General features: G+C 34.8%; 1 protein-coding gene across 2 annotated transcripts in view; it reads right to left on the bottom strand.

Annotated features, from left to right (window-relative positions):
* Nucleotides 1-24,035, bottom strand: part of LOC145593474 (protein FORGETTER 1-like) — a 34,872-nt gene extending 10,837 nt beyond the window's left edge. Inside the window, exons 1-25 of one of the 2 annotated variants that reach the window (XM_081649721.1) lie at nt 23,410-24,035; nt 19,610-19,675; nt 19,289-19,462; nt 19,077-19,207; nt 17,859-17,935; nt 14,688-14,872; nt 14,522-14,599; nt 13,699-13,831; nt 13,317-13,377; nt 13,163-13,244; nt 10,397-10,525; nt 10,147-10,290; nt 9,963-10,062; nt 9,719-9,853; nt 8,279-8,349; nt 8,028-8,197; nt 7,797-7,890; nt 7,400-7,497; nt 6,166-6,301; nt 5,858-5,964; nt 2,626-2,721; nt 2,468-2,555; nt 2,258-2,372; nt 266-377; nt 53-176 (exon numbers count right to left, since the gene is read on the bottom strand). In XM_081649721.1, coding sequence (XP_081505847.1) covers nt 53-176; nt 266-377; nt 2,258-2,372; nt 2,468-2,555; nt 2,626-2,721; nt 5,858-5,964; nt 6,166-6,301; nt 7,400-7,497; nt 7,797-7,890; nt 8,028-8,197; nt 8,279-8,349; nt 9,719-9,853; nt 9,963-10,062; nt 10,147-10,290; nt 10,397-10,525; nt 13,163-13,244; nt 13,317-13,377; nt 13,699-13,831; nt 14,522-14,599; nt 14,688-14,872; nt 17,859-17,935; nt 19,077-19,207; nt 19,289-19,462; nt 19,610-19,675; nt 23,410-23,886 — 3,183 coding nt within the window. In that variant the 5' untranslated portion in view covers nt 23,887-24,035. The remainder of the gene's footprint in view (nt 1-52; nt 177-265; nt 378-2,257; nt 2,373-2,467; nt 2,556-2,625; nt 2,722-5,857; nt 5,965-6,165; nt 6,302-7,399; nt 7,498-7,796; nt 7,891-8,027; nt 8,198-8,278; nt 8,350-9,718; nt 9,854-9,962; nt 10,063-10,146; nt 10,291-10,396; nt 10,526-13,162; nt 13,245-13,316; nt 13,378-13,698; nt 13,832-14,521; nt 14,600-14,687; nt 14,873-17,858; nt 17,936-19,076; nt 19,208-19,288; nt 19,463-19,609; nt 19,676-23,409) is intronic. The other variant, XM_081649722.1, reaches the window with a different exon arrangement.
* Between the last annotated feature and the right edge of the window lie 2,121 nt (nt 24,036-26,156).

Here is a 26,156-nt window from a genome sequence, read left to right as displayed (position 1 = left end):
AGACATACAAATCGAAGAAAAAGGTGGCCATAACAAATGTATGAGATGGAACCTTTGGTTTTCCTTGTAATTCAATAATGTTAGCTTTTATGTCAACAATCCCAGAGTCAAGATTCCCTTCTGTTCGGGCATTTTGAATTATTACATCAAGAACACTGATAAATAACTCAAATATCCTGCAATTAGAACAATTACTCAACATTTACAAATATAGTCAGACATAAAAAGTACAACTCAAACAAGTACTTAGGGATAAATATATGACCTGTTCTGGATCTCAGGAGGCAATCCTAGAAGTCGATTAAGAAAACGACCAACATCATGCATGTCCGAGTCAACTATACGTGCAGATATCTTTCCAGATTCTTTTCCATTAACTTCAGAAGTAAATAGTCAAAGTCAATGAATTTTTAAAATTTAAGACAACACTCCCCCAACCACCTCTTCTTTTTTCCCCTCATCTATTTGACATACTTAGCTCTATTAATAGACTTGCAAATTGAGGCCGCGAAAATTGAGTATATTGTTAGGTAATAAAGTTATTACCAAAAAGCCTAATGGTTTGCATGAAAAGCATAGTTGAAAGTCATGGAACACTAGCACAAGAAAAGGTCTACGGCGGAAAATTGCAAGTTAATGAAGTAAGAACAAATGTTTTATACAAGAGATATCTGAATTTACATACAAATCTAACCATAAGACTATTCAATATCAATCACTTTCCAACATGCTGCATAAATTAGCCAAGAATGCATTCCTGCAAAAATTTTTGTCCTTATCTCTCATACAGCACAACATTTAACTTTAAATGCTTCATCAAATACAGATAAGTGGATCCACACTTCCTGAACATCCTAGATACATTGAGAGTCACAGATAAAGTCCATAATACAGTGAAGACAAAAAATCCTGAATTCACTATGTATCTCGTAAAATTAAAATTATCAGGAAAGTGAACATATAGAATAATTAGCAATATTGGTGCCACTGCAGAAGGTGTCCAACTGTCCGCAGTTGTTAGCTTCAATAAGCTCACAAAACATTGATCCTGCCTAGGCAAGAGTGTCATGGGTGCAAGTTGTCGGAGCTCATGTGTGATATAAGACATAATCAGGTGAGCATGAACTCCTCATATATGATACAAATTGCCAGATGAGAATAACTAAGACCACAATAAATGCTCCATAGATGAGTATAAATTAGAATACTAAATTATTTCCAAAATCAGATGAGAATGAATGTTAAGCACAAGCCAGTGGATAACACAATCACATCTTCAAATAATTGTACAGCTGACAGAACATTGCTACAAAAATTGTTCCTTAGCCGTCTCAGCTAAGTACATAATATCGATAGTTTGTAAGGACCAGCCTTGGCATATGATTTCTCATGCATTAAAGCTAGTATGTACGCTAGTTATAAAGGGTTACTTGCAAACAACGAAACTTGTTCACATATTTTTGACACCTATGTTACTCGGACTCGGGTACCCATGTCCGACACGGGTACGTGTCCAAGTGTCCGACTCGGCTATTTTGTGAAAAAATTCTATGATTTTCAACTAAAATGAAGTGTCCATGTGTCATACCCATGTCCGAGGGTCGAGGGTCCGACACGGGTACTTGAGGTAAAATGAAGAATCCGAGTAACGTAGTTTGACACAACTTAAAGAATGAATAGCTTATGGAAACTAATCACAGTTATATGCTTTCAGTTTGGAACCATCTACTTATGAGCATGAACTACAACTTAAATACAACTGCATTCCAGTATTATCTCCGAAAGCTTGGTTGCCAATTGCTCAACCAAGACAAAAAATTTTAGCCACATAACAGAATCTATTTCTCTCCCGGAGACACCTAGTCATAGTTAGGCATTCTAATTTCAATACTAACCCATCTCATGTGAGGTCCATTTCGCATGAAATGCCAGTATTAAGGAAATATATTCAAGAACTATGCAACACAGCAACAGTAAATCAAGTCCCAAAGACGCAAACTATGTTGTCTCAAAGTTGGATGCACAGGCTGAGTTCCATCAAATGATCAAACTCCTTAAACCCATTCAGCACTACAGCAACACTGCAACATACACTTTATTAGATGCAGCTACAACAATTAAAGATCTCCCGAGTGAGGTATCATACACAACTAAGCCATAAGCCCTTTTTTTTCTTATTAATCTAGATCTGCATACATCAACAGGTGAAATGAAATAAATCATCAGTTACCAAATACCCAAAACAGGAAAAAGTTACCTGTGTCTCTAACAATGCCAACAGAGACCAGAGCAGCTTTTGCCTTGGTTATAAAATCTTGAATTGATTCGGGATTTTCAGTTGAACATCCAGGGGGTACAACTGGCAATGAATCCTGTTATTCCAAAAAAAACGTCCCAAAGTATTAGGGTAACAAGGATTCAGGTCAGCATAAAATATAGCTACATAGATAACTGAGACAACAGAAACCTGCTCCAAAATTCCTTTATACATCACCATCAGAGCCCTTTTCCCATAAGCGCTGTCATAGTTATATTCACTTAATGATGGCCCTGCCCTGCAAGACAAAGCAAGTGTATAAGAGAACGTTCGGTTCATTGAGACGGAAGAACATCAATTTTATATACCTGCGGTCCCCCTGTGTCAACGCTCCAAGAGATTCTAGCCTCTTTGCAACAATAGACGCAAATCGTCGTTCACCACCAAGATTTGTAAAGAGGAGTCTGTGAGCAAAAGAAAATAGATAAATTCATGAATAATATAACACTCCATAATTATCAATTGCTGAACATATTTTCCCATAGAGAGCATATGCCAATAACAGAGATATTATACAAGGGTAATGATATATGTTGCCCTTATGGCTATATATAAGCATTAAATGTACTTCCTAAAATAGAATTAAGTTGGGAATTCATGACAAAATCATGCGTAAATCAGTGTAATTAATGTTAATTTATTATCTATATGACTATATTTCCTTTCTTAGCTTCTTATGCATAGCCCTTAGGGCTACGTTTATCATTTTCCATTATACAAAGGAACAGTGGCAAGTACAAAAGTTGATCATCAACAATACAAAAAAGTCCTACAGTAAAGCACTAGGGACACCAGTTCATTGATGCTAACGGTAAAGACGCTTTGAAAAAAGTGTAAGTGTGTGTGTGGGCATGGGGGGGGGGGGGGGGGTGGGGTTAAAGTTAGCTTAAATTTATAATCATCACATAAAATAAAAAAATTGCTTTAATAGCCTTATATGTAAAATTGGATTTAGCTTACAAGAGTTACAACATGTTTGTAACCAATTGGCCAAACAAAATTACAATGCAGCTGACAAACAATTCCATAAAATAAATAGATGTTCAAGATGAGATACAAACTATTTATCCTTTTTCTCCCCACGGCATCCCTCATACCAACAGATCGTTCACATAAGGCAAACTCGACAAAAGCACTTGCCTAACTTTATTCTCTGCCCAAAACTTCCCCCCTTCCCCCATCTACCAAGGTTAGACATAGAAGTTTCAATTTTAAACCAATAGCAATTGCAAAAAAGTAAGTTGAAAATTAAGTTGAATTATAAACTTATTTATGAAAAAATTAAATCAAAATTCTAATCTCACCACTACATGATTTGCACAATTATCAGACTACACCAAGTTGCAAGAATAAACCAACAAAATTTAGCTTTACCATGAAAAAACTCTTCAAGAATTATAAGGATACATTAAAACAAACAATAGAACAATATGAAGAGTCCATAGCTTCATATAAAATTCCACACCATACAAGTATTAAAATTCAATTTGCACAAATAAATCATAAAATTATTTTGCTAAACATTACATAAAAGAGATTAGACAGACTAATAACGTATTAAGTTAACATCCTTATCTACCACACTTCACACAAAGCATAAACCTTCTAGACACATTGGAACATCACTCTGATAATATTTTGGCAATCCTAGTGAGTAATGTACTGAAAGCCTCTTTCAAAATTAGTGCCAAAAGTCAATTTAAAAGAATAAATCATATTTCATTAAATCGAACAGTAAAAAACACTTCCCTATCCATAGGCCTAAAATTCTTAGGTATTTTTATTAATCTAAAGAGATACCCTCACTCTCATACCGTGTACATTCAAGATTAGTTTTGATCTTTCCTAAATCACTTGATTGTACTCCTTTCCGGGCTGAAATAAAATAGATGCAGGGCCCAAGAGAGTGGATACAAAGGGTTCTGAATTTGAGCCAGAAACAATAAACAGGGTGCAATGTGGCACATAATAATCAGGGTACGTGGGGTTTAGAGATTGCTGTACTGACAGGCTGTGAGGAGTGCATTTGTTAACTAGTAACGAAGGCGACACGTAATAATCAGGGTACATGGGATTTAGAGACTGCTGTACTGACAGGCTGTGAGGAGAGCATTAGTTAATGTTAAATAGTAAGGTTGTGGCCTGATGAATATAAGTAGAATAGGGCTCAACTTCTTGTTAAGAGCTTCATATTCTCAGGATGCAATTTTTTGTTTCTTTCGTTCTAAGAAGATTATTGTATGATTAGAACTCTTCCCCAAAACATAACCCAGATGGATACCTATCTGGCCATTCATCAGCTGCTTATGGTCTGCGTGCACTTGGGCGCATGGTATAAAAATACGGCCGTTACATCTCGAACCAGCCGGTTTGTAATGGATTTCAAACTTATGAAACCAATATTTCCCGTTTTAGCACGACATGTTTCAAAAGGACAACATTCTGGCCAATACAGTCTGTATGAATTGAATCTCGTCCGCATCGAACATTATTGACTCAAATTCAGTTTAGTTTTTAGAAGAGTTGACCCCCAAAAAAAAAAAAAAAAAAAAAAAAAAAAAAAAAAAAGAAATGGAGAAACTCTATTGAAATCGATGAGTTAGATCTAAACCAAAAGAAGAGAGAAAGTAAATTGTGGGACAGCTGAAATGAGATAGTCAAGTGTAGATTTAAAGTAATAGGTTTGGTAGGGGAATTTTATTTATTTATATTATTTTATTATATTCAAGTAATAAGTTGGTGGGACAGTAGAGGGCTAGTGGTCACTTGCAATGACAGGTGGCCTTTTTTGTTTTTTATTATTTGGTTTTATTTTTATTGTTGGCAATGGGTAAATAAAACACAAACAAGCTTTGGAGTAATAGTGTAATACACACTACGTAACTACATTAAGTTTTGGTTTGAAGGTTATGATAATTCAACTTAAAACCCAAATAATTATTAATTCAAAATACTTAATTATAAAACTTGGATTAATAACTTTTATATAAAATTCAAACGCAACCTGGTCCGTGATCCGTAATACCATTACCGTGACAATGCAACCGTTCCCGCGATCGCGACCGAAACCGCATTTTTATACCATGCCTGGGCATTTATCCTTAGACAAATTCTTATTGTATTCATTTGATAAATTTGAATCTGTCTAAGAGCACTGGGAGGTTATAAAACCGAATTCTAGAATAAGTTTACGCACAAATTACTGGTGGAAAATCAGTGATAGAGATGACATAAAATCCTTAATACTTTAGGGGAAACAATGAAACAAATGATAAATTAATCAAGCAATACTGCAATTGCACATATTGCAATACTAAAATTTGTCAGTTTCCATGTCCTATTTTCCTAATAATTAATAAAATCTTACTTTCTTTTACGACCGACCTTTTCTTCTAAGCATATGCAACAATTTGAACACCAAAGCCAAATTGAATCATGTTCTTCATTTCAAAAACAATGGAACGTTTATAAAAAATAAAAAAAAATAAAAAAAAAAACTGGGAGCATAACAAAAGGAGACAATTTAAGGGAAAAAAAAACCTGTATTCAGGAGCAGAGGCTTGATTTGATCGATGAGTTCTGCCGAACTGCTGAATTGCTCGGTCAGCACTCCATGGGAGTTCTAAAGTTAAGTGAACCCTCCTCCTCTGATAGAAAAAAGAAATTGAATAGGATGTGTTAATGATATCCACAAATTTACTTTTGAAATCTTGATGTAAGTCAAAATCAGATAACACAGTTAATCATGTAGTCCTGCAGATTTTAAAATGAGCTTCACAGGGAATGCAATGCTACTGCTGTGATTCCCAGATGCCTATGAAAGAGTTAATGTATTTGCATTATTTTACCTGATTTAAAGCCCTTCTATCAGCTTGCAGAGAAACTCCTGCTGACCCAGCTTCAGATATAATCGCAATGAACTTTTTACCATCCATGAAAAGCTGCTTCTCATGCATATTAACCATTTCCATAGTCACCTCTTTCCTAAATAAAAAAAAATAATAATAATAATAAAAATTAAGTCAAACCTAAAAGTAATATCAGCAGTTTTTTTTGCAGAATTCCATTTGCACATAGATTTCAGCATTTCAGCACCAAAATGCATACCTCTTTCCTAATACCAAGGTTTATTTACAAAGCAAAATATGAGAACAATCTATTAAGGGTTTTAAGCAAGGGCATATGCACATTCAAATCTTACATTGAGAACATTCAAATCTTAATTTCACTAAGAATTAGTAGCAGCATGGCCTCAACTAGAGCATCAACACAAAACATCCCATTAAGTTAGGAGACCTAAATCCCAGAAATCACCAAATGTATCATATGCCAAAGCTGGCTGACATTCATCATTTCCCCCACTAGACACACATGATGATAACAATAACAATAACAATAACAATAATAATAACAATAACAACAAAAAAAAATAACAATAACAATAACAATAATAATAATAATTAATAATAATAATAATAATAATAATAATAATAATAAATAAATAAATAAAACCAAAAGTAAAGATTTAGGAAAAAATCAGAATTTTAAGACAATACAAAGAGGAAGACGAACTACCCAAACACTCCTCAAATATAGAAGCATAATAAATATATCAATAATTAATTAACCAAGATCTAAACCCATATCAGACACCCAGCCAGATCTACTAAGAAAGACATATTCCCTTCGTGAGTAATAAAATCCCCATTTTTAAATTTGGTGGGGTCCATTTTCTCACTTTTAATCAACAAAACCCCCTAAACTATTCCCAATATCTTCCTTCTTTATTCAACTTTAATCAACAATACCCCTAACAACTTTGATAAAGAAAACGGGGCTTTTATTTAGGACAGAGGGACTACAAAAGTATCAGTTTACATGCTTGTAATTAATACAGGGAGTAACACACCCTTTAAAAAATAGGATTTTGTCTTTTATTGATTATTTTTAATACAATAAAAACTAGGAATCCAAAGGCACCTTCAAAGATATATTTTGGGCTTAATCAATTCATTTCATATCCTGTGATAAGTGTGTCTAAGGGGTTAATTTACAATGAAACAAAGATTTACGCAAACTTACGTATTCCGTGCCTGGTAGGTTACACCTTTACCACATGAGGCCCGAACAAGCATTCCCCGCCTACCAGTTATTTCTGCAACATTATCAGGCCCACCAAGCTGCACGTTCACATTAAGTTAAAAATAAATCTGGTAACCCTTGTACAAGCATATTGGCTCTTTCACCACTTTTTTCTTCATTTTCAAACAAGAATATTATGATAGTTATACATTAAGTTTCAACAGACGTTAACAACTACGAAGTAAAATCTAACAAAATATATTAGTAGATAGATAGCTATGAGCCATTAGGCCAAGGAAAAAATGGAAGTTGCACTAACAAATACCTAGAAAGGGAATTGAAAATAACAGAGATAAGAAAATGCTCAAAGAAGAATAAGGGAATATGTTGAGATTACCTGATCAATAATGTCATCTAGTGGATTGTTTGGAAGATCCAAAGAGCGAATAATTTCCATAATTTTTATCTTCCGTTCAACAGCTTCTTCGTATCTAAATGCATATCCAAAGTACAGAAATTACACTACAATAAGGAGAGGCTGCCAAAATGGAAGATATATATGCAAGGACCATTGAAGCAGAAGAAAAAAAAAATAACAGCAGCAGGAAAGAGGGATGAATTTAAATACCTCTTTGTGAGCTCTTCTATGTAAGCACGTTTTGCTTGCAAAAATTCTTCTGTTTTTTGCTGGCATGAATTGCATGTCCACTCCTCAGATAAATCTGGTACAGGTGGGTCTAAACAAGAAGGATGTACTAACTTGCCACAGCAGACACATTTAAGTAATTTCTTTCTATCCTGTTCAAATAATCCAAATGAGTAAAGAATATTGCAATATTCACAAAATTGCATACTACATAAGAAGTTAATGTGATTCACCTCTTCACCATTACAAATGTCACAGATCTGAAACTCATCATCAGATTCAGTAGATTCATTATCATTATCAGCTGCATGTAACAAAGCAGACAAATTAAGAACTAACTGAAAGTGTCTCCTCCCACGAATCACTAATATTAGAGAAGAGATATAAATGTAATTGGAGTAAGATCTAACAGAAAGTGTGCACTCAAGAATCACTTAAACTAGGATTGAAATACAAATAATAACAAAAGGACTATACAAATAGTTGTTTGCCAACCATATAAGATAGAACTGGTGTTTAAACAGATATTCCTTCCATCACCTCAGTTCACACAGAATATTTATGCAAGTAAAGATGAATCTTTTTGGAACTAGTACAAAGTAGGGTAACTATTATAGTATGGATAGATGAAAAATAAAATTCTTTGGAAAATGATCTACTGTTCTTTCTACCCTGAACACACATTTTTTATGAAATACAGCCCGAAAACAAAAGTTCATCTGACTTATGGCATTCATGAGGCCAAATTGATTTGTTTTCATTAAAATGCTAGCCATGGTTAGCCTAAGTAATTTACTTAAACGACCTGCTTCCCCTTTTCCTCTCACTATTTCTCCTTTTCTCTCCATTGCGGGCTGTTGTACACTCTACACTGCAGCGCCATACAGCAGGAAAGTTCTGCGCGTGGCTGGGCTATGAGATCCTACTATGCCCCCCCCCCCCCCCCTTCTCTTTTCCTTTCTCATTCTCTTCTTTCTTCAACCTCTGCCACCCAATCCTTCCCAAAACCCAACTTTTTTCTCCACTTTGAGTTAGTACACATCCTGCCATGAAGCTGCAACACTAGAGATCCTTTGAATGACACCAAATAATATTCAGGTGGCACAAGCTTACAACAAACAATAAAAAAAAAATCTAGCTGCTGTAAACAAATAGAAAAGTAAAAATATGCACACTCTACCACATAGACCTTGACCGTCAGGTAATCTACTAACTCAAATAAATATCCTCACCTCCCTCATAAACAAGTCTAAAAAATCAAACAGGGGATAAAGTAATCACTCAACAGTTTATCAGAATACTGTTATTCATTTAAATTTCCCTTTTAGAAGAAATGAACAATGATGAGCAGATCAAAGCATGAAAAAGGGCTGATGAGTAACAAGGTAACCATCGCCATTTCCCTCCATCCCTCATAGTATGGACCAATTTCTTTTTCGATTCATCCCTTTGAGCTTGCCCCATACCTTTTTGGCCTTTGATCCTCACATGTTTCTCCTCCATACACAACTAATTATTGAAGAAAAAAGACAAAATCCCACCTCACTTGATTTTTTTTTGTTTTTTTTGGGCCCAAATCTTGACAAAGTGAAAAATACAAAAAACAAAAAACAAAAAAAAAAAAGACGGAGTATAAAACATTGCAGTTAAAGGTTTAGGTTTTAAAAGCACACATTCAGATTCATCAAAACTATCTTCATCACTTTCAGCCTTCCATTTGGCAGCTTTTCTCACTCGCCCTTTGAATGAAATATCAGGATCTGCTGAGTGTCTCTTTCGTGGAAGTTCCTTCACACCTTCATCATCTACTGAAAATTATTTATTGACGAATCAAATTACTGCCCTACATAAAGATTACTAAACAAAGAAAGACCAAAAAAAGATTAAAAAAAAAAAAAGCAATGTACATCAAAAGACCTGGAAGTGGTTCAGGCTTTTCAGGCAAAGGATAATTTTCTTCAACAAATTTGAGTAGTAGCTCACGCGGCCCAGAAACAAAGTCATCAAGTTCAAGGCCCTATTTAAGAAATAGTACAAATAGACGAATTAGATTAATTATCATCAATAGCAAGGTAAATAAATGCCATAAACGATCACTAACATATTTCGAAATAGCTTCCTCAGTGCGCGCCTCTCCTGTGCTTTGAAGGCCAACGACCACGCATTTATTCTCCTTCAATGCTTTCTTAGCAAGGTTTACAACTGTAGGAACTTTAGCTGACATGCACAGGTGTCTGAAGAATCGCTAAAGTTGACAATCATACACCAGATAAGCACAATATAAATATGATTATAACACAAGAATTTTGAAACAGCAATCAAACCACAAAAGCATAGATAGCTTCCAAGACCTGATGGCTGGCCCAATATAATCGCCACAGTTGACTAGAAGTAGGCTTCTCTTCAGCATGAAATGCACTAGCTGTAAGTAGCTCAACACGCAATTCAGCCCAAAATTCAGCTGCCTTCTTATAAATTTCCTGCAAAATTTAAAAGCAAATGCAGATTAAGGCAATCTATATCCCAACAAATAATGGAGCCTTATGGATAGGGCTAAAGATTGCTACTGTACAATTGGAATGGAGTAACTGACCCAAGAAATACACACACACACACACACACACACACACACACACACACAGTCATCGACTCAGACTTGAAATATATTAATATGATATATACGAATAAATCCTTCATTCAATAACTTATGCACTCCTCATGACATGGATTCCTCTTTTTTATCTCTCTGTTGATTGCATGAACTCCTAAGAGCATCTCCAATGATTGATTTTTAAGGACTTCATTGCAGTTATATTAAGATTATAGCTGTAGCTTAACTATCGGAAATCAAAATAATTGATCTGCTAGTAAGAAACTGTAGCTCAACAAAGCTACAAGGCTTGGATAAATAATTAATTTTCACACAATAATATTAATGTTGGACGATACAAGTGTGATCTACTCTCTCTCTCTCTCTCTCTAAACTAAAAACCATAAACATGCTTCCAAAAACAATTAAAAAAGGATTTAAATCATTAATTAACGGAAGTGTTATAACTAATTTGATTGGATAGTTTCTAAGCTATTTCCTATTTACATTAAATCTCCAGATAATCAAAATTGTCATAAGGTAGAGATTTCCAACTGTAGAAAACATAATCCTATGAGTTTACTTGATAAAAGAAAATTCCAAACTTCCCTTCAGCCACCACTACCTACCAATTATAATTACTCAAAGAATGCTGCCTCTATTTCTCATTTTCTCATCCACAAGAATTACCTGGATCACCAAACTATCTGTTCTCTTATCAAAGTCATGGTACAACAATATGGCTGCATTGTTTCAGTAGGGCCGTAACAAACAGAATTCAATTGACGATGTTTTTTAAAAACCCATGATCTTGTCCAAATCACACATTCCAACCACAAATCACCCATCGCCACGCATGTAACATTTACTAGATGTTGACCATGTCTATAGTACTTTAGTTAAACTAATAAAATAAGTTACCACTATTATACAAAGTAAATCCAACTACTATAAAAAAAACCGTGTTTTGAAATCAAATTTGTAATGCAAAAACCGCGACAAGATCCACAATCAACGAGTCGTTAATGCTGTCACGACCATTAAATCTCTTGGATAATACTTCGACACTGGCATAAGTATTTTCAATGGCCATTTAATCTCTTGTAGTCTATGCCTCTTAAAATCATTATAATGTAGCATTTTTTCTTCTGATCCATAGCTTAATCATATGTAGTGTCATGTCAGCATTATTATTTGGCAAACAAATAACAATATACTCCCTCTATTTTTTTTTTTTTTTTTTTGTCTACACGGAACTTTGACCAATAATATCTTTAATTATTAGTAAGCACAAGTTATATAAAGTTGATAACTTAAAATATTGAGAAAATTCAAGAAGTATCTATATGACTCATTGATCTTATGTATATAGCATAAACATTAGTCAAAGTATTGTAGGTGAATAGTGCAATAGTCAGACCGCTTAAAAAAAATATGTAGGGACTAGGGAGTAATTACCAAAAGCATAAGCAGAAAAGATATGTGCTTTAGTGTATGTTCTTTATGTGGTGTGCGAGCAAAATCTGTACAGCACCTATTTTTCAGTTGCTTTTTTAGTGCTGCTATTTGGCACAGAATTCTGCACTTGCTCCAATGAGATACACCAGTCCAGGGATTTGACAGGGAGCAAAGTTCGCTAATAAAGCTTGCTGGAAGACAGGCGCTAATCATAAAGTTTACAGCACTTATGTAATAGACTAACATAAGGAGGGGCAATATTGGTTGTCTAGTGGTTAGTAGTCTTAAGCTTAGCATAAATAGAGAGAGGGGGAAAGGAAGAGGTAGGCATGAATTGGATTATTGGAAATGGAGAGTAGCAGCCACAAGTTGCTGATAGGAGATTTGTAGGCTAGATCTACTACCTTTGTAAGCTTTCCGCCATTATCAATCAAAGCATCCAGCTATCATCTATATTTATTTGCTTTATTATATCAGAAATACTAAGTCAGATGTTCTGTACATTAAACTTATTTGCAGAATTGTTTACAGCAAATGACTGACATTTATAATGCATATGTAAGACTTGCACTCTTACGATTTGAAAAAAGAGAGCAAAAAATCAATTTGGGTGGCCCGGAATATGCCTTTATAGATTATTATACACTTGATAAACAAATTGCCAGAGGTCAAAAATTCAGAAGTAACAGAGATGCAGAAGATTAGGGAAGCAAACCCAAGGTTATGAGATGCTTCATAGCAAAGGCATCTGCTAGAAGTAATAACAGCACTAACGTGGATAATTTAAAATTGTATTTATCTACAGTAAGACATTCGTGTGACTGAATAAACACTACAGAACTTTAAAAAGTACTGAACAAGCCAGAATATGGCTAAGAACATGATTATTTTCACATTTCCATGCAAATATTTGTTAACATACAACTCCCAGAAACTAAAGAAAAAGAAATGACAGGAAAAGAAAGGGAAGGGGTGGAACGAGAAAATATATGTACTATCCAAGAACACTAGAGACAAATCAGTCTAGAATCAACATTGTGAATTTAAATAAAGTAACAGCTTTGCATACCGTCATCTTAGGATCCAATGGTGCCTCAATAACTTCAAACTCAGCCCCTTTATAGCTAAGTGTTCGACAAACAAACATGCCCCTGATGGGTAAAAAGAGGGAATGTCAATATCACTTACATCACAACTACACTACAAAGTTGCAAATACAATACCTTGCTTTCATGTCCATGGCAACCAGTTCTAAAGCCCCAACTCCACCTTTCTCTAGAGCACCTGCACATGTACAGCATAAAAGTAAATGATACCTTTAAGCTCAGCCACAATAACAAATGTGATAATTGGCACATAGACAAGATCAACAAAGAAGGAAAGACAGTATCATCAGTCACAAAACTAAATTCAGAAACCAAATAAACATATTTGAGTGATTTAGTTCTTATCAGAAAAAAAGATTTTGACCATTGTTAAGCTCCTTAGAGCATGTATAATCCACATTAAATAGCATAGAGCATATACTATAAACACAAAGACTGTAACTACAGCAAAATAATCAGGAAAAAAACAGGAATCAATTTAGAGTGGGAGGATACCAACCTAAAAAATCCTTGAAATTTAAAAAAGATGTACCAGCACCCCACAGACCAAGACGAACCATGTAACCCATATTACGTGGCTCAGACGCACCAGTGGCAGAACAATAAACTACACGAGCTTCAGGAAGCTTATCCTGTTGTGTTTAAACAATAACTCATAGTTAAATATCCACCCACATTACAAAAGAATTGAACAATCGAAAGCTCACCAATAAACCATATTCAATAAACACGTTGGAAAACTTTATGCAGTTCTACACCATAAGAGAATATCATTGATATACGAAAAATACACATTTGAGGATTCTCTAAGCCTGAAAAGGCGTAAAACAAGCTTAAAAAATTTTCTTTTGAAAAAAAAACCATGACTGCATGAGAAGCTAATCGGTCCACAAAGCAATAAAAAAGTTAAAATTTCTTTACATAGCAATAAAAAATAGCATCTTCACTCTCATAATGTAGAATATTGCTCCAAGGTCTCCAACCATTCAACATTCTGTCCTCAAAGTGATACTAATGTGAACAACAAGCTAAAAAACGGCTGAATGAAAACAAAAGTGCTTTTAAAAAATAAATTAATAGATATCACAAGAAAGCAATTCCAGTCAAAATCATCCTCTGACCTGAAAAAATATTGCAAAAACAGCAAAAAGCAACAGCTATAACTTGAGTTTTACACAATCACATAACACCTACCTTGAACTCAAGGCACTTCATGAGGAATAAATAAAATAAGATTATACTATTGGTAGAAAATCGCCAATAAGGCGGAGAGGTGAATGATGATTAAATACTGTGATCTGACTGCCAATTCAAGAACATACCTGAAGCTCTAGAACAGCTTCACCCGTACGCGTAGGCTGCCCTCCAGCTTCAGGAACCAAATTTTTAGCCTTGTGGCACTGTTATAGAAAGCAAAAACACTTATAAGTAAAAAGACACATATCAATTTCCTGCATTCCATATATTGGCAAGGGAGACAACTAATACCTCGTCAAATATGACAAGACCATCAAAATCTCTTCCACCACACCACTGAACAAGTTGGCTCAAACGAGACTTCCCCTTTTCAGAAGATGCAATAAGACTACTATATGTTGAAAACAAAACACCCTCTTTGATTCCCACGGACTTTGAATCAAGCTTTCCATAAGGCAACTTATTCAGAGCATGTACTGAAAGCATACAAAAATAGAATATATAAACATTCTTCCTAGAAGGTAAGTAAGACTGATGCAGGCTTAGAAAACTTCAATTATGATTTTAGAGGGTTGGGTTGAGTGAATTATATATTTCTTTGGTAATTCACAAAGCATTATTATCCAAAATAAAGGTAAACATAAATTAAAAAATACAAAAAATAAAGAGAGAGCGAAGAAAAACCCGAATATAAAAATGTACAGCTAGTGTCAAATTGTATGTAGTATATCGTTATATTACTAACAATTATATAAAGATACAGCTATACGTACGATTAAAGAAATGAATCTTATCATCGATCTCATAAGGATATGCAAACATAAATGTGTAAATGTCATACAAACATTTCACCCACTAACATTTGATGTCTTCCTACTCATTCTTTGTTTATCCAATATGTAATGCGTATAGATGTTGGAAGTGATGTAGTAAGATTCATACTAGAGACACCACATAGCTCACCACATCTATTCCATGCGCTATATTTTATTAGATAATTGACATACATCCTACTTCCTCCAGTAGACCAATAATTAATTTTATTTGTTCCATTCTAACTTTTTGCAAGATTAAAATACCACACCTTGACCACTTTTTACTAGCATATGAAAACGGATATGTCCTCCGTTTTTTATTAGTTGCAGCACTTTGAATTCTACCTTATTCATATACAATCTATGACCATATTTTAAAATGGTTGTAAGAAAACAAGGTGAATACAATAAACGAGATGGAGTAAAAAGGTGGGTGGATGTAACAAAAAGGTAGAAAAAGTAAGAGTGTATGGAAACATGAAAGTGGTAAGAGTGGTAAGAGAATGAAAGAGGTATGTTAAGAAAATTCATTATAAATTATTAGAACCTGCGTAAATGAGAGTATGTTAAAAATAAAAAAATAAATAATTCACAGGTTAAAAATTACCAAAAAAATTATTTATATCAACTCATATTACCCTATTCACCCAAAGGTAATGCTCCACGTACATGTTTTCAGTGCCCAATTTCAATGTTATATGCAACATTGGTCCACATAGATTAAGAAAAGTCAAAATCAAAATAACCAAGTAAATTTTTCCACCAAGGACACCAACCATTACACATTTGAACAAAAGTAACTAACAAACCCGTTTAGATTTAATAAGTCAAAAATCCAAAGGTAGACCATAAATGGAATAAATGATTAGTTATATTCCTTATGATGTTTCTATCATACCTATGTATGGAGATTTTACTTGTCCGCAAAGATCTAGCTCTAACAAACAACATTCATTAGCTAACATTATAAGCTTCATTTGTCACAACTCAAGTACCCATCCCCCAAATTTCTCCTTGTTTTCATTCATCATAGCTAAGTGCTAATAAGATAGGAATATAGCCTATTCTTCCCTACAGTCAATCATTTTTGCAGTATAATTGGCTTCACTATTATTCGATTCCTACTAATCCTTACCCCCGTTAAAACTAGCATCAGTCACTCTACCCCTTACAACGAAAACAAGCTTCTTAAATTGATAGTGCAAGTGGAGTTGTTGAGAGGTTCAACACAGAGCAAAAGTTAAAGGATATGAAAATGTTGAAGGATCCAACAATTTTAATTTGGACGAATAATTAAGTTTTCTGTATTGAACATAAATTAAAGGATGAGGAGGATGAAGGGGAGAGAGAGAGAGAGAGAGAGAGAATTTAAGAAAATTCAAGGTTTCAAGAGGCTTGATTCTATCTCAAATACAAATCGAAACTACAAGGAACACTCATTAATTTTCTTTATGATCTCTCTTTGCTCAACCTCCTCTAATTATAAACTAATTGATTTTCCCCTTTTAACTCTAATTTAATTATAATTACAAATCCTAATGTGCCCTTCCCCTATACCGATACATTACATATTACTTGTTCTCGAAAGATATCTCAGACATAAGAAATAACACCGAAATATTAAGACCTGACAATGATTTAATTTTGCGTAAATGCCCTGAAAAATCTAGAAATTGTTCAAAACCTTTCACATATAACAATCTACATATTTGGTGTAACAAAGGAATAAATAGATCACAACACATTTATTAGAGGTGTTGCAGCTTTCCACTATTTGTTTAACCTTTGACTGGTACAATTATACCCTTTTAAAAAAAACAAAATTCATTATTTTCTAATGTATTACTGGTTCTCCATACTAATAAAAATCCTTCCTCTTTAGTTTCGGTATGATCCAATAATTTACCCGTTTCTTAATATAAAAATTAATTTTAGTTAATTCCCAAAGTTACCCTTGATTATTATTTAATGGGCTTAAATGTACTATGTATTACGGGTTATCTAATCAAGTGCATTTTATAAAATCTCATGTATCAATATAGGTAAATCTAGAAACTAAAAAATAATTACCAATTATGAAATCATCTGCTGGTTTTTCCCATAAACAGTTGAATCTTCCCGGGGGCAAAAATATTAAGACAGCTATTGGGAGAGTAGGGAATGATGCCTCCTGGATCAAAAGGTGAAGCAACAAGTAAAGATAATGAAAGACACACAATTTGCTCTTTACTTTGATCATCATTCGTCAGTCATCGCTTCCACTCCCTTATTTCTATTGGGGGCAGAGGGCATCTGAATGAGAACTTGAAACAGAACGGAGAACATTTGGCCTATAATTGGGCTTAGACCTTAAATAACGAATTGGAATAGACTGACTAGTATTGTTTTCAGGCAATAAAGATTGCATAATGAAATATCAGGACTACTGTCATGCCAGGGTTTAATGTGGGCAGGCCACATCTCGAAACAAATTTCATTTTTTAAAAAATTAAAAAAAAAATAAAAATAAAAACCGTGAATGGACCCTATAATCTCCTATATGTACATTACATATATTTCATCTCACTAATAATCATCATAATCAAGTGCGCTCTGTTTGAATGTTTATGACAATGAAGACTCCATCAGCAATAAATGAATGGTATACCTTCAACAGATGTCGCACCTACATCATCCAGGTCTCTTCGTGAATCAAACTTCAAATCAGAACCAACAGATATCCACCTACATATGGTCAATTCAGAGGAAACAAATACAGGACATGAGCAGAATGTGATTGTTTCTTCTGAGAAGCATATATGAACTAAGAAGCAAACACTTAAAGTTAAAACAAATAGCACACATAAAGAAAGTTGCGGAGCTTGCTGCTTTTCATCTATCACATCTTTTCAGAAAACAATAAATAAATAAATAAAATCTATTACATCTTTTCAAAAAACACGGGAAGTTGTAGCCTCCTTACTGACTCTCTCTCCCCTTCTCCCAAAATTTCAAAATTTAATTAAGATTGACTTGTACTATTTTGCTTATAGATTGCTCCTTGTCTCAGGTTTTTTATACTCAATAAAAATTTTAAAAGTAATCATATTAATAATGTGATTTTCGAAGTATCCAACATGGTATTTACACCTTATGTGAACTCTACTTCCCCTCTTCATCAGCTTTCTACTTGCCAGTAATAAAAATTTCTTTTACTGTTAGGACTACAATACTGAAGTAAATGCTCCATTATTTTTAAAATAATCGGACCAAAAAATGTTGATTCTTCCAAGGAATTGATTATGAAACACAAATCATGGATGCATATACCTAGAAATAGATGCAAGAGCATTAAATGTGCCCATATTAAGAATTTCAAAAGTCATGCTAGAGTATAGTTTTTGCCGATTGTCGCCAAAACAAAATTCGTGAACTTAAAAACTACTCCCTTCAATTGTAGTAATTGTTCCAATAGGACTAGACAGATGGCAGATTTGTCACTGACAACTTTAGCCATTAATATCTTTTACTATCTTTTAATAAAAATTATAGAAAGATGATATTTCAATATTATAATTTCAGGTAAATATAACATCATAATTTCATAATTAATAACATTAGTTTTTATATATTAGTTAAAACGACAAGGGTAGGTAATGTACAAAACCCAAAATGTCAAAGTGGAACAACTCTATATGGCCGGAGTACTTGATTTCTTTCATTGTAGATATTGTACATCTTTCTAGAACTATGATGCTCAGCCCCCCTCCCCAAACAATAAAAATAAACAATAAAAAACAAAAAAAAAGAAAGGAGCCTCACCCCATATACGGCCCTAAAAACCAATCTAAAATCATCACACATTACACATCAACCTTTAACTTACAATGCTTTCCTCCTTCTATGTTGCCAATTTTCCCATATTAACCCTGCGATGGTACGACCTTTGCCCACACCAGCACCATCTCCAATGAAGAATCCTGCCCTCTCACCATTTGGAAGATGCTGCAAGTGTCTCTGTTGAAGAACTAAATTTTTCTGATCAGAAAAGGAGCAAGTTGTAAGCATATTACATGTAGAATTGGTAACAAAAACAACCTGAGAAGCATAAACCAACGTCTCAAGCTGTAAGCAAGACAAAGCCTTTGAATGCACAATTTCTTCCTTAATCTCCAATTCATAAGTTGGTTCAGGTGGTTGCACAGCAGACAAGGATGATGTCTCCACGATTGGATCAGGATGAGGGGGGCCTATAGACAATTTAGGGGGTCGCTGCATATTGAACATGCTCATGTTAAGAAAATTACTTTTGAAAAATTCAAGTTTTAACACCTGAACAAAGAAGATTCAGCATGCTATAAATTGTAATGAGAAAATATAACTCAGAAGATGAATGTTAATTATTCACAAAGCACTCACATAGTCCGTAAACGTTTCTCCCACTGTTCCACCATCACCTTCCTCCTGTTCAACTTCAATAGCTACCTGAAACAATAAGCAGTCAAGATGTGTACTAAACTCCAAGAAGCAAAATGGTCAAAGTGAACTTCCTTTGTTTCACAATGCATGCATCATTTTGGCTTTTTACACTAATTATTTATGAGCTTTGACTTATGTTACTCGGACTCTTCATCTCCCTCAAGTACCTATGCCGGACTTCTCGACACAATAAGACATGGGTAGGACAGTTAGAAACATCGTTTTAGTTCAAAATCATGGAAGTTTGTTCATAAAATAGCCGAGTTGGACACTAGGACACATACCCGTGTCGGACATGCGCACCCAAGTCCAAGTAACTATGTTCTACAGATAATTTTTTAATTTTATATTACTATGTGAAATCTTGTGTTACTAGTTTCAATGCATATTTTCAAAAGATAATTTTTTTATGGATTTTTTTGGAAATAACCACCTACTATTGTTGTCGTTTTAATAACTATCACCTACAATTCTTTTTTTGGTATTTTACCACCTACTATTCTAAAAACACGAAAATTTCCCACTATATTTCCCAAGCCCTCATACATGACGTCATCATGCCTTCTTCTTCCTCGATTCTCATATTAAATGATTTTTTTTTTCAATATAAATTAAAATTAGATTAGGAAAAAGCATTTAGTAGTTGATTAAACATAATTTAAGCTCACACGAACATAATTAAGTCACTAATATGTGTCAATTATAATATATTGTTCTTCATTTAGGGTTTATCCCAAATTTGGGGAATTTTCAAAGTTAGATTATTTTTCAAATTAAGCATTATCTACACTCATAAACTCTATATAGAACTAATATATATGCTCAATTTAGGATTGTAAATCATAATTTAGAAAAACGTTTGATTTTAAAATATCCCTAAAATACATATGAACCCTAATTTTTCATATCAATAATTAGTAATAATTTCTTAACAATAATACCAATTTCGGTACTAATTGAAGACATAATACGTTAAATCAATGCAAAATAGTCCCATTTCATAAATCAATCACTAAATAACAAACTCCCAATTTCATTTCAAAACCCTAAATGATGAACACCATCTTATAGTTAGCCCCAATTTTGTAAATTAGGTAACTAATTTAGTGGTTTGTTTGCATAATTTAGATTTGCAACTCAAAAAATCGAAGAACAAGGTTAGAAAAAGGAATGAAATGGAAAAAATCAGTCGGTGAGGCCCACAATGATGTCATGTAGGCAATCAGGTGAGAAATTTTCATATTTTTTAAAAAAGTACGTGGTAAAATACAAAAAAAATAAAATAAAAAAAATAATTGTAGATGGTAATTACTAAAACGACAACAAAGGTAAGTGGTAATTGTCAAAACATCCATTTTTTATTCATAGATGTATTAAAATAAATTAAAAAATTAAAAAATCAAAAAAAAAAAAAAAAAAAAAAAAAAAAAGTGATCAAAGTTGTGTGTAGGGAAATAAAAGTTAAAATAATACTATGTATTGTGAAATAGTGGAAGTATAATAGATCCAAAGTCATAACATAAATTTTCCACAGCAATCAACACACCTCACTACAACCTAATAAAGAAGAACAAGAGCAGCACAAGGCATCTCAATAACATATATTCTTACCCCCTTAGATTACTCCTATCACACCTGAAATGTCTAACATGAAATTTGTGACTCATAATATTTTGCAAATTTCAAGGTAGAAATTGTTTGGGACAAATGGTGCTTCTAGAACAAGGAGAAAAACCAAAAGAGGGTGTAGAATCACTAAAAGAAAATAAATGGAAGAAAACACACTCGTTGACCAAAAAATCCAAGGTTGACCAAGAGTGCTCATCTCCACAGTGAAGCTTTTCCAATGAAGCTTTTCTAACACACACACACACATAACTAAACCTGCAAAGTTCATGCAAAAGCACACTCACTATCCAAAACAACCAACTACAAAAATCACCTTCTCGCCTCTCATAAATATGTAATTTAGAAAAACACTAACTTAAAATCAGCAAATACATTTATTAGGGTGTCAAACGCAGATCCTCTATCAGATGACGATTGAATGGGAGCCTATCCAAAAACAGCATAGATGGAACAGCATACACTAACAGAACACATGTCAAGGAAATGAATCAGGTGATAATCATCAATTACAGCCTAGCCAATCATTCAAGAGGAATGGAACTTTCCCACACTATGAATTAGTTATCACTTTCACAATGATCCCCTCCTCACCATTCCTTACGTATTCAATATATGACTAACTTGCTCAATACGATCAGCAGTATTACTTATTTATTAAATTAGCAACTGCCCTGTAACTAACACAAAAGATTATTCTCCCAACCCCACTCCTCATTCCCTTGATATTTTTAAGCACATGTATAGATAGGGATCTGGGTAATTTTTTTTTGCATTACCCCTTGCCCAGTCTGCGAATCTTAATGTACAAAGAAAGAAAAAACACCCTTACCAAACATGCTCTAAGATGACAACTTGCATCATGCATAACAGTTTTCTAAACCTGAACCTCCAGGGATATGTTCTAACCTTAAAATGGAAATGCAGCCACAATATCCAGATTTCTTCAACTGCTTTGCTTTGACAAAAAAGGAGTTGCCTGGAAACTAACAATCACTTTTGTATACACCCGGTTCTCAGTAATTTACTGTACATCGAATTCACTTTTGTCAAATTTAGTGTCACTTTTGTCAAATTTAGTATCATTTTTGTCAAATTTATCAATGAAGCATAAATAACTCTAATATATATCAGAGTAACTTTTGTGCGTTTTAGTGTCACTTTTGCGCCTTTTATTGTCACTTTATAACGGATGTTCAGTAAATCCGTTTTATTTAAAAGTTTGTGGGAAACTAAATTGTTTGAAAGACATAGAATTTTTCTATCCTCTTGAAGGAGTTGCCCAGAATTATTCAAGTAATTTGCTATGATGAGAAAGAAGGTGTCTTAGTACTGAATTAGCTCATTGATTCACTCATGTAAGTGTTCTAAACATAGATTGAAATTCAAACGATATGTAAATCCTCTCGACAGAAATGCAGCCAGAATACCCAAAAGTCTTCAAGGATGTTTTTTGGTGGGAAAGAAATAGCCTTTGCATCATGTCTGACCTTGCGTCACAAATGCAGGTATTCTGGACATGGAAATAAAACTTCCATAGATACATTTTACCCAAAGTTACCTCTAATAAGATCTGAACAGCTAAACAGTAACTACCACCAACATTGTAGCATGCGTAATAAATCTCCATGATTGTTAATTAACGAAATATGCAATTTCACAATATGATGAGAAAGAAGTAGTCTTAGTACTGCATTAGCTCCCTGATTCACTCACGAAAGTGTTCTAAACACAAATTGAATTTCAAAAGATACATTATATCCTTTTGACAGAAATTAAGCCAGAATACCGGAAAGCTTTCAAGCATGCTTTTGGTGGGAAAGAAATAGTCTTCGTATCGTGTCAGGACCTCGCATCACGAATAAAGGTATTCTGGATATGGAAATAAAACTTCCATATATAATTTTACCCAAGTGCTATAATTTTGTAAATTCACTCATAAGACCTGAACAGCTGAATAGTAAATGACACCAACATTGTAGCATGCATAATGAATCTCCATGATTATTGACTAATGAAATATGCAATTATCCAGCTCAATTATGGTAAGCCAACTTAAAAATCAGCTGAATCAAAAGTTAACAAAATGCACACAATTAAGTGAAGAAAAGAACCTCATTGACTTCTTCGGGAGGAGGAGGAAGAAGAAACTGCTTAATCTTGGAGACATCGACGGCGAGATCGATATCACATTGCGGACATTTGAACCGAGCGAGGCCATGAGGAACATTGAGTATAGCCTTACAGTTAGCACAAGGGAGCTGCATCTTATTCGGATCGATACCTTGAGCCTGAATAGGAGGAGTGGGGATTGGTGGTCCCACGGAATTAGGGTTAGGGTTAGGGTTTGGCGGTGGTAGAGGAGGGAGCATCGGAGGAGGAGGCCGGAAATTCTTCAAAAGCTCAGGAGGAAGCATCTGAGGTAACCGGCAAGTAGGACAAACAAATTCTGCAACACCGGCCGCAACGGTTAAGATCAAACGGCAACCGGCGCATCGGACTTGACAAGGGGCTCCTCCGCCGAGTAATCCGCCATTAGGCGGAGATGGGAGAGGAGGGGGAATTGGGGGAGGAAGAGATGGTTGTGACATTGGAGGATTTTGGGGTGGAATTTGGGAAGAGAAAGTGAAGATGTAGAGATGGAAGTGAAAGATTTTGGTTAACGGGAAGTAGGAAGTGAAGGAGGAGGTTTTTCAGAGATTTGGAGACGTTTAGAGCGCCAAAGGCATTTTTGGGAGAATGGTTGGCGCCCTGTGTTGCATCAAATTGCTCGATACATGGACTTTATTGGGGTATTTCAGGTGAGAGTTTGTGTGCGTGGGTTAGTAGTGGAAGCACGCATGGATAATCGCACCACACAATGGCTACGTTCTTCAAAATCGAACCGATTTGAACTAATCCGACACCGATTTAACCTGACTTCAACTCAACTCGAAACCGATTTGACACGACTCCAATTCAAACCAAACTGTTTAACCCGACCTGAGCTCAATCCGAACCGAAATTAACCCGACAAACACCCGATTCAATCCGATTTGATTTTAATCTGATGTAAATTAATCCGACCTGATTTTAACCCCACCTGATTTTGACTTGACATTATTTCAATTTAACCATAATTTTAAACCTAACATATTATTAACCTTTTTTTACTTAAACATATATCAAGGTATGGAAAATACTGAATCAACTTTACTAATCAAACCAATCATAACAAATTCAAAATCAATCGGATAGAAACCAACCCGATCCATAGTCATCCGACCCGAAATTAACCTGTAACACCCTAAAAATTCCTTTCCTTTAAAATACGATTCTTACTCTTTAAACTAAGATTTAGGAATATCTAAGACATTACCGCCACTATGAAAAGGGCTAAGGCAATTACCAAAGACACACAGCGGAAGACTAAAATCAAAACCGTTCAAAACAAGTTTACTCAAAAGTCAACTAGACGAAAGTAAAGTTAAAACCAAAAGCAAACGAAGTCAAATAAAAATCAACCTACAACTTGGAACCATTAAAGGCCCTTATTAAAACCAAACCAAATCCAAAACTTGACATTAGTTCCACATATAAATATTATCATAAATAATTAAAGCATAAAAAGACATCGTAAACTAATGGAAAACTAGCATGATTCACTCTTCACTCATGCCCCGTCATGAAAATGCTTCAATACCTAAAGAGCTTATCTCTACTTTTTTCCACTACTCTCCATTAAAAATGGGTCATCATAGGGCCAAGGTAAAGACATGGCCAAAACACACAAACATGCTTTCACCTATCAACACACACTTACCTCAATGCACCTGTTTACAAACACACACAACTTTCAACATGACTCTTCAACTAAACACTGAATAATTTATTTAGCATTGATAACGCATCGAACGGGTTTTCAACTCTACCTTCCCCAAATTAATTGAGGTTACTGACACGGGAGCTAACTATGCCAGCATCAAAGACCACACATAGGTGGCAGAAGTCCTGCGCATAATATTAAATAAAAGGAATGTACAGTGTCCTGTACTCCAGTAGAAGTTATGATCAAATATAAAGTCACATAACTCCCCTCATGCTTAGGGTAAAATTACCCCAAATACGTGGCCCAATCTCATAGCGACACGTGGCCCAATAAGAAGGCGACACGTGTCCTCCTGATAGGGTGACACGTGTCACCTGCCCTAAGCCTATATTGGAACATCAGCAAGAGAAAAGACCTTTATTACATCAAGCCCAAATCCCGAGAAAAACCCTTGAAAGCCGCAAAACGGCGCCCCCCTATGACACGTGGCGGTCTCTGATTGCGCAGCAAATCATGTCACGAAATTCTAGGGTACAAACCCTAGAGGGGCACATGTTCCCACCCCTATAAATACCCCAATCATTTATGATGGGAGGGGTGGATGGTGACATAACATTAGAAAGAGCACTAAAAGAGCTCCAACTTCTCTCTACTTTCTCTCTCTAGCTTTTCCGTTTACCGATCTCTAACTTGATAGGTGTTCACGTCTCGTTGCCAGGAGAACGTGAACAGTATCCGAGGAGTTCACAAAATACCCCGAAACATTTGGCACCGTCTGTGGGGATACTCGTCCGTTATGGCAATAGATGGTCAAACACCTAATACTGGTCCTCGTCCAGGCGAGGACGGATATGTAGAAGACTTACACACTACCATACATTCTAGCAATCCTTTCACCGCCTCATTTCAAGAGGCTAAGCAACCTCTTGTCACCCCAGCTACCCTAATGGCCGAGCTGACTAAGCTTCGCCAAGAGTTGGCCTCTAAACAGCCAAAGGGGGGAGGAGGTGCCTCCAAGAAAACGCACAACAAGACCAATGCAACTGATGCTGG

The sequence above is a fragment of the Chenopodium album genome, chromosome 19 (assembly GCF_948465745.1).
Source record: "Chenopodium album chromosome 19, dcCheAlbu1.1, whole genome shotgun sequence".
Classification (NCBI taxonomy): domain Eukaryota; kingdom Viridiplantae; phylum Streptophyta; class Magnoliopsida; order Caryophyllales; family Amaranthaceae; genus Chenopodium; species Chenopodium album.
Note: the sequence above shows the minus strand (reverse complement) of the source record. Positions and strands in the feature narration are given on the sequence as shown.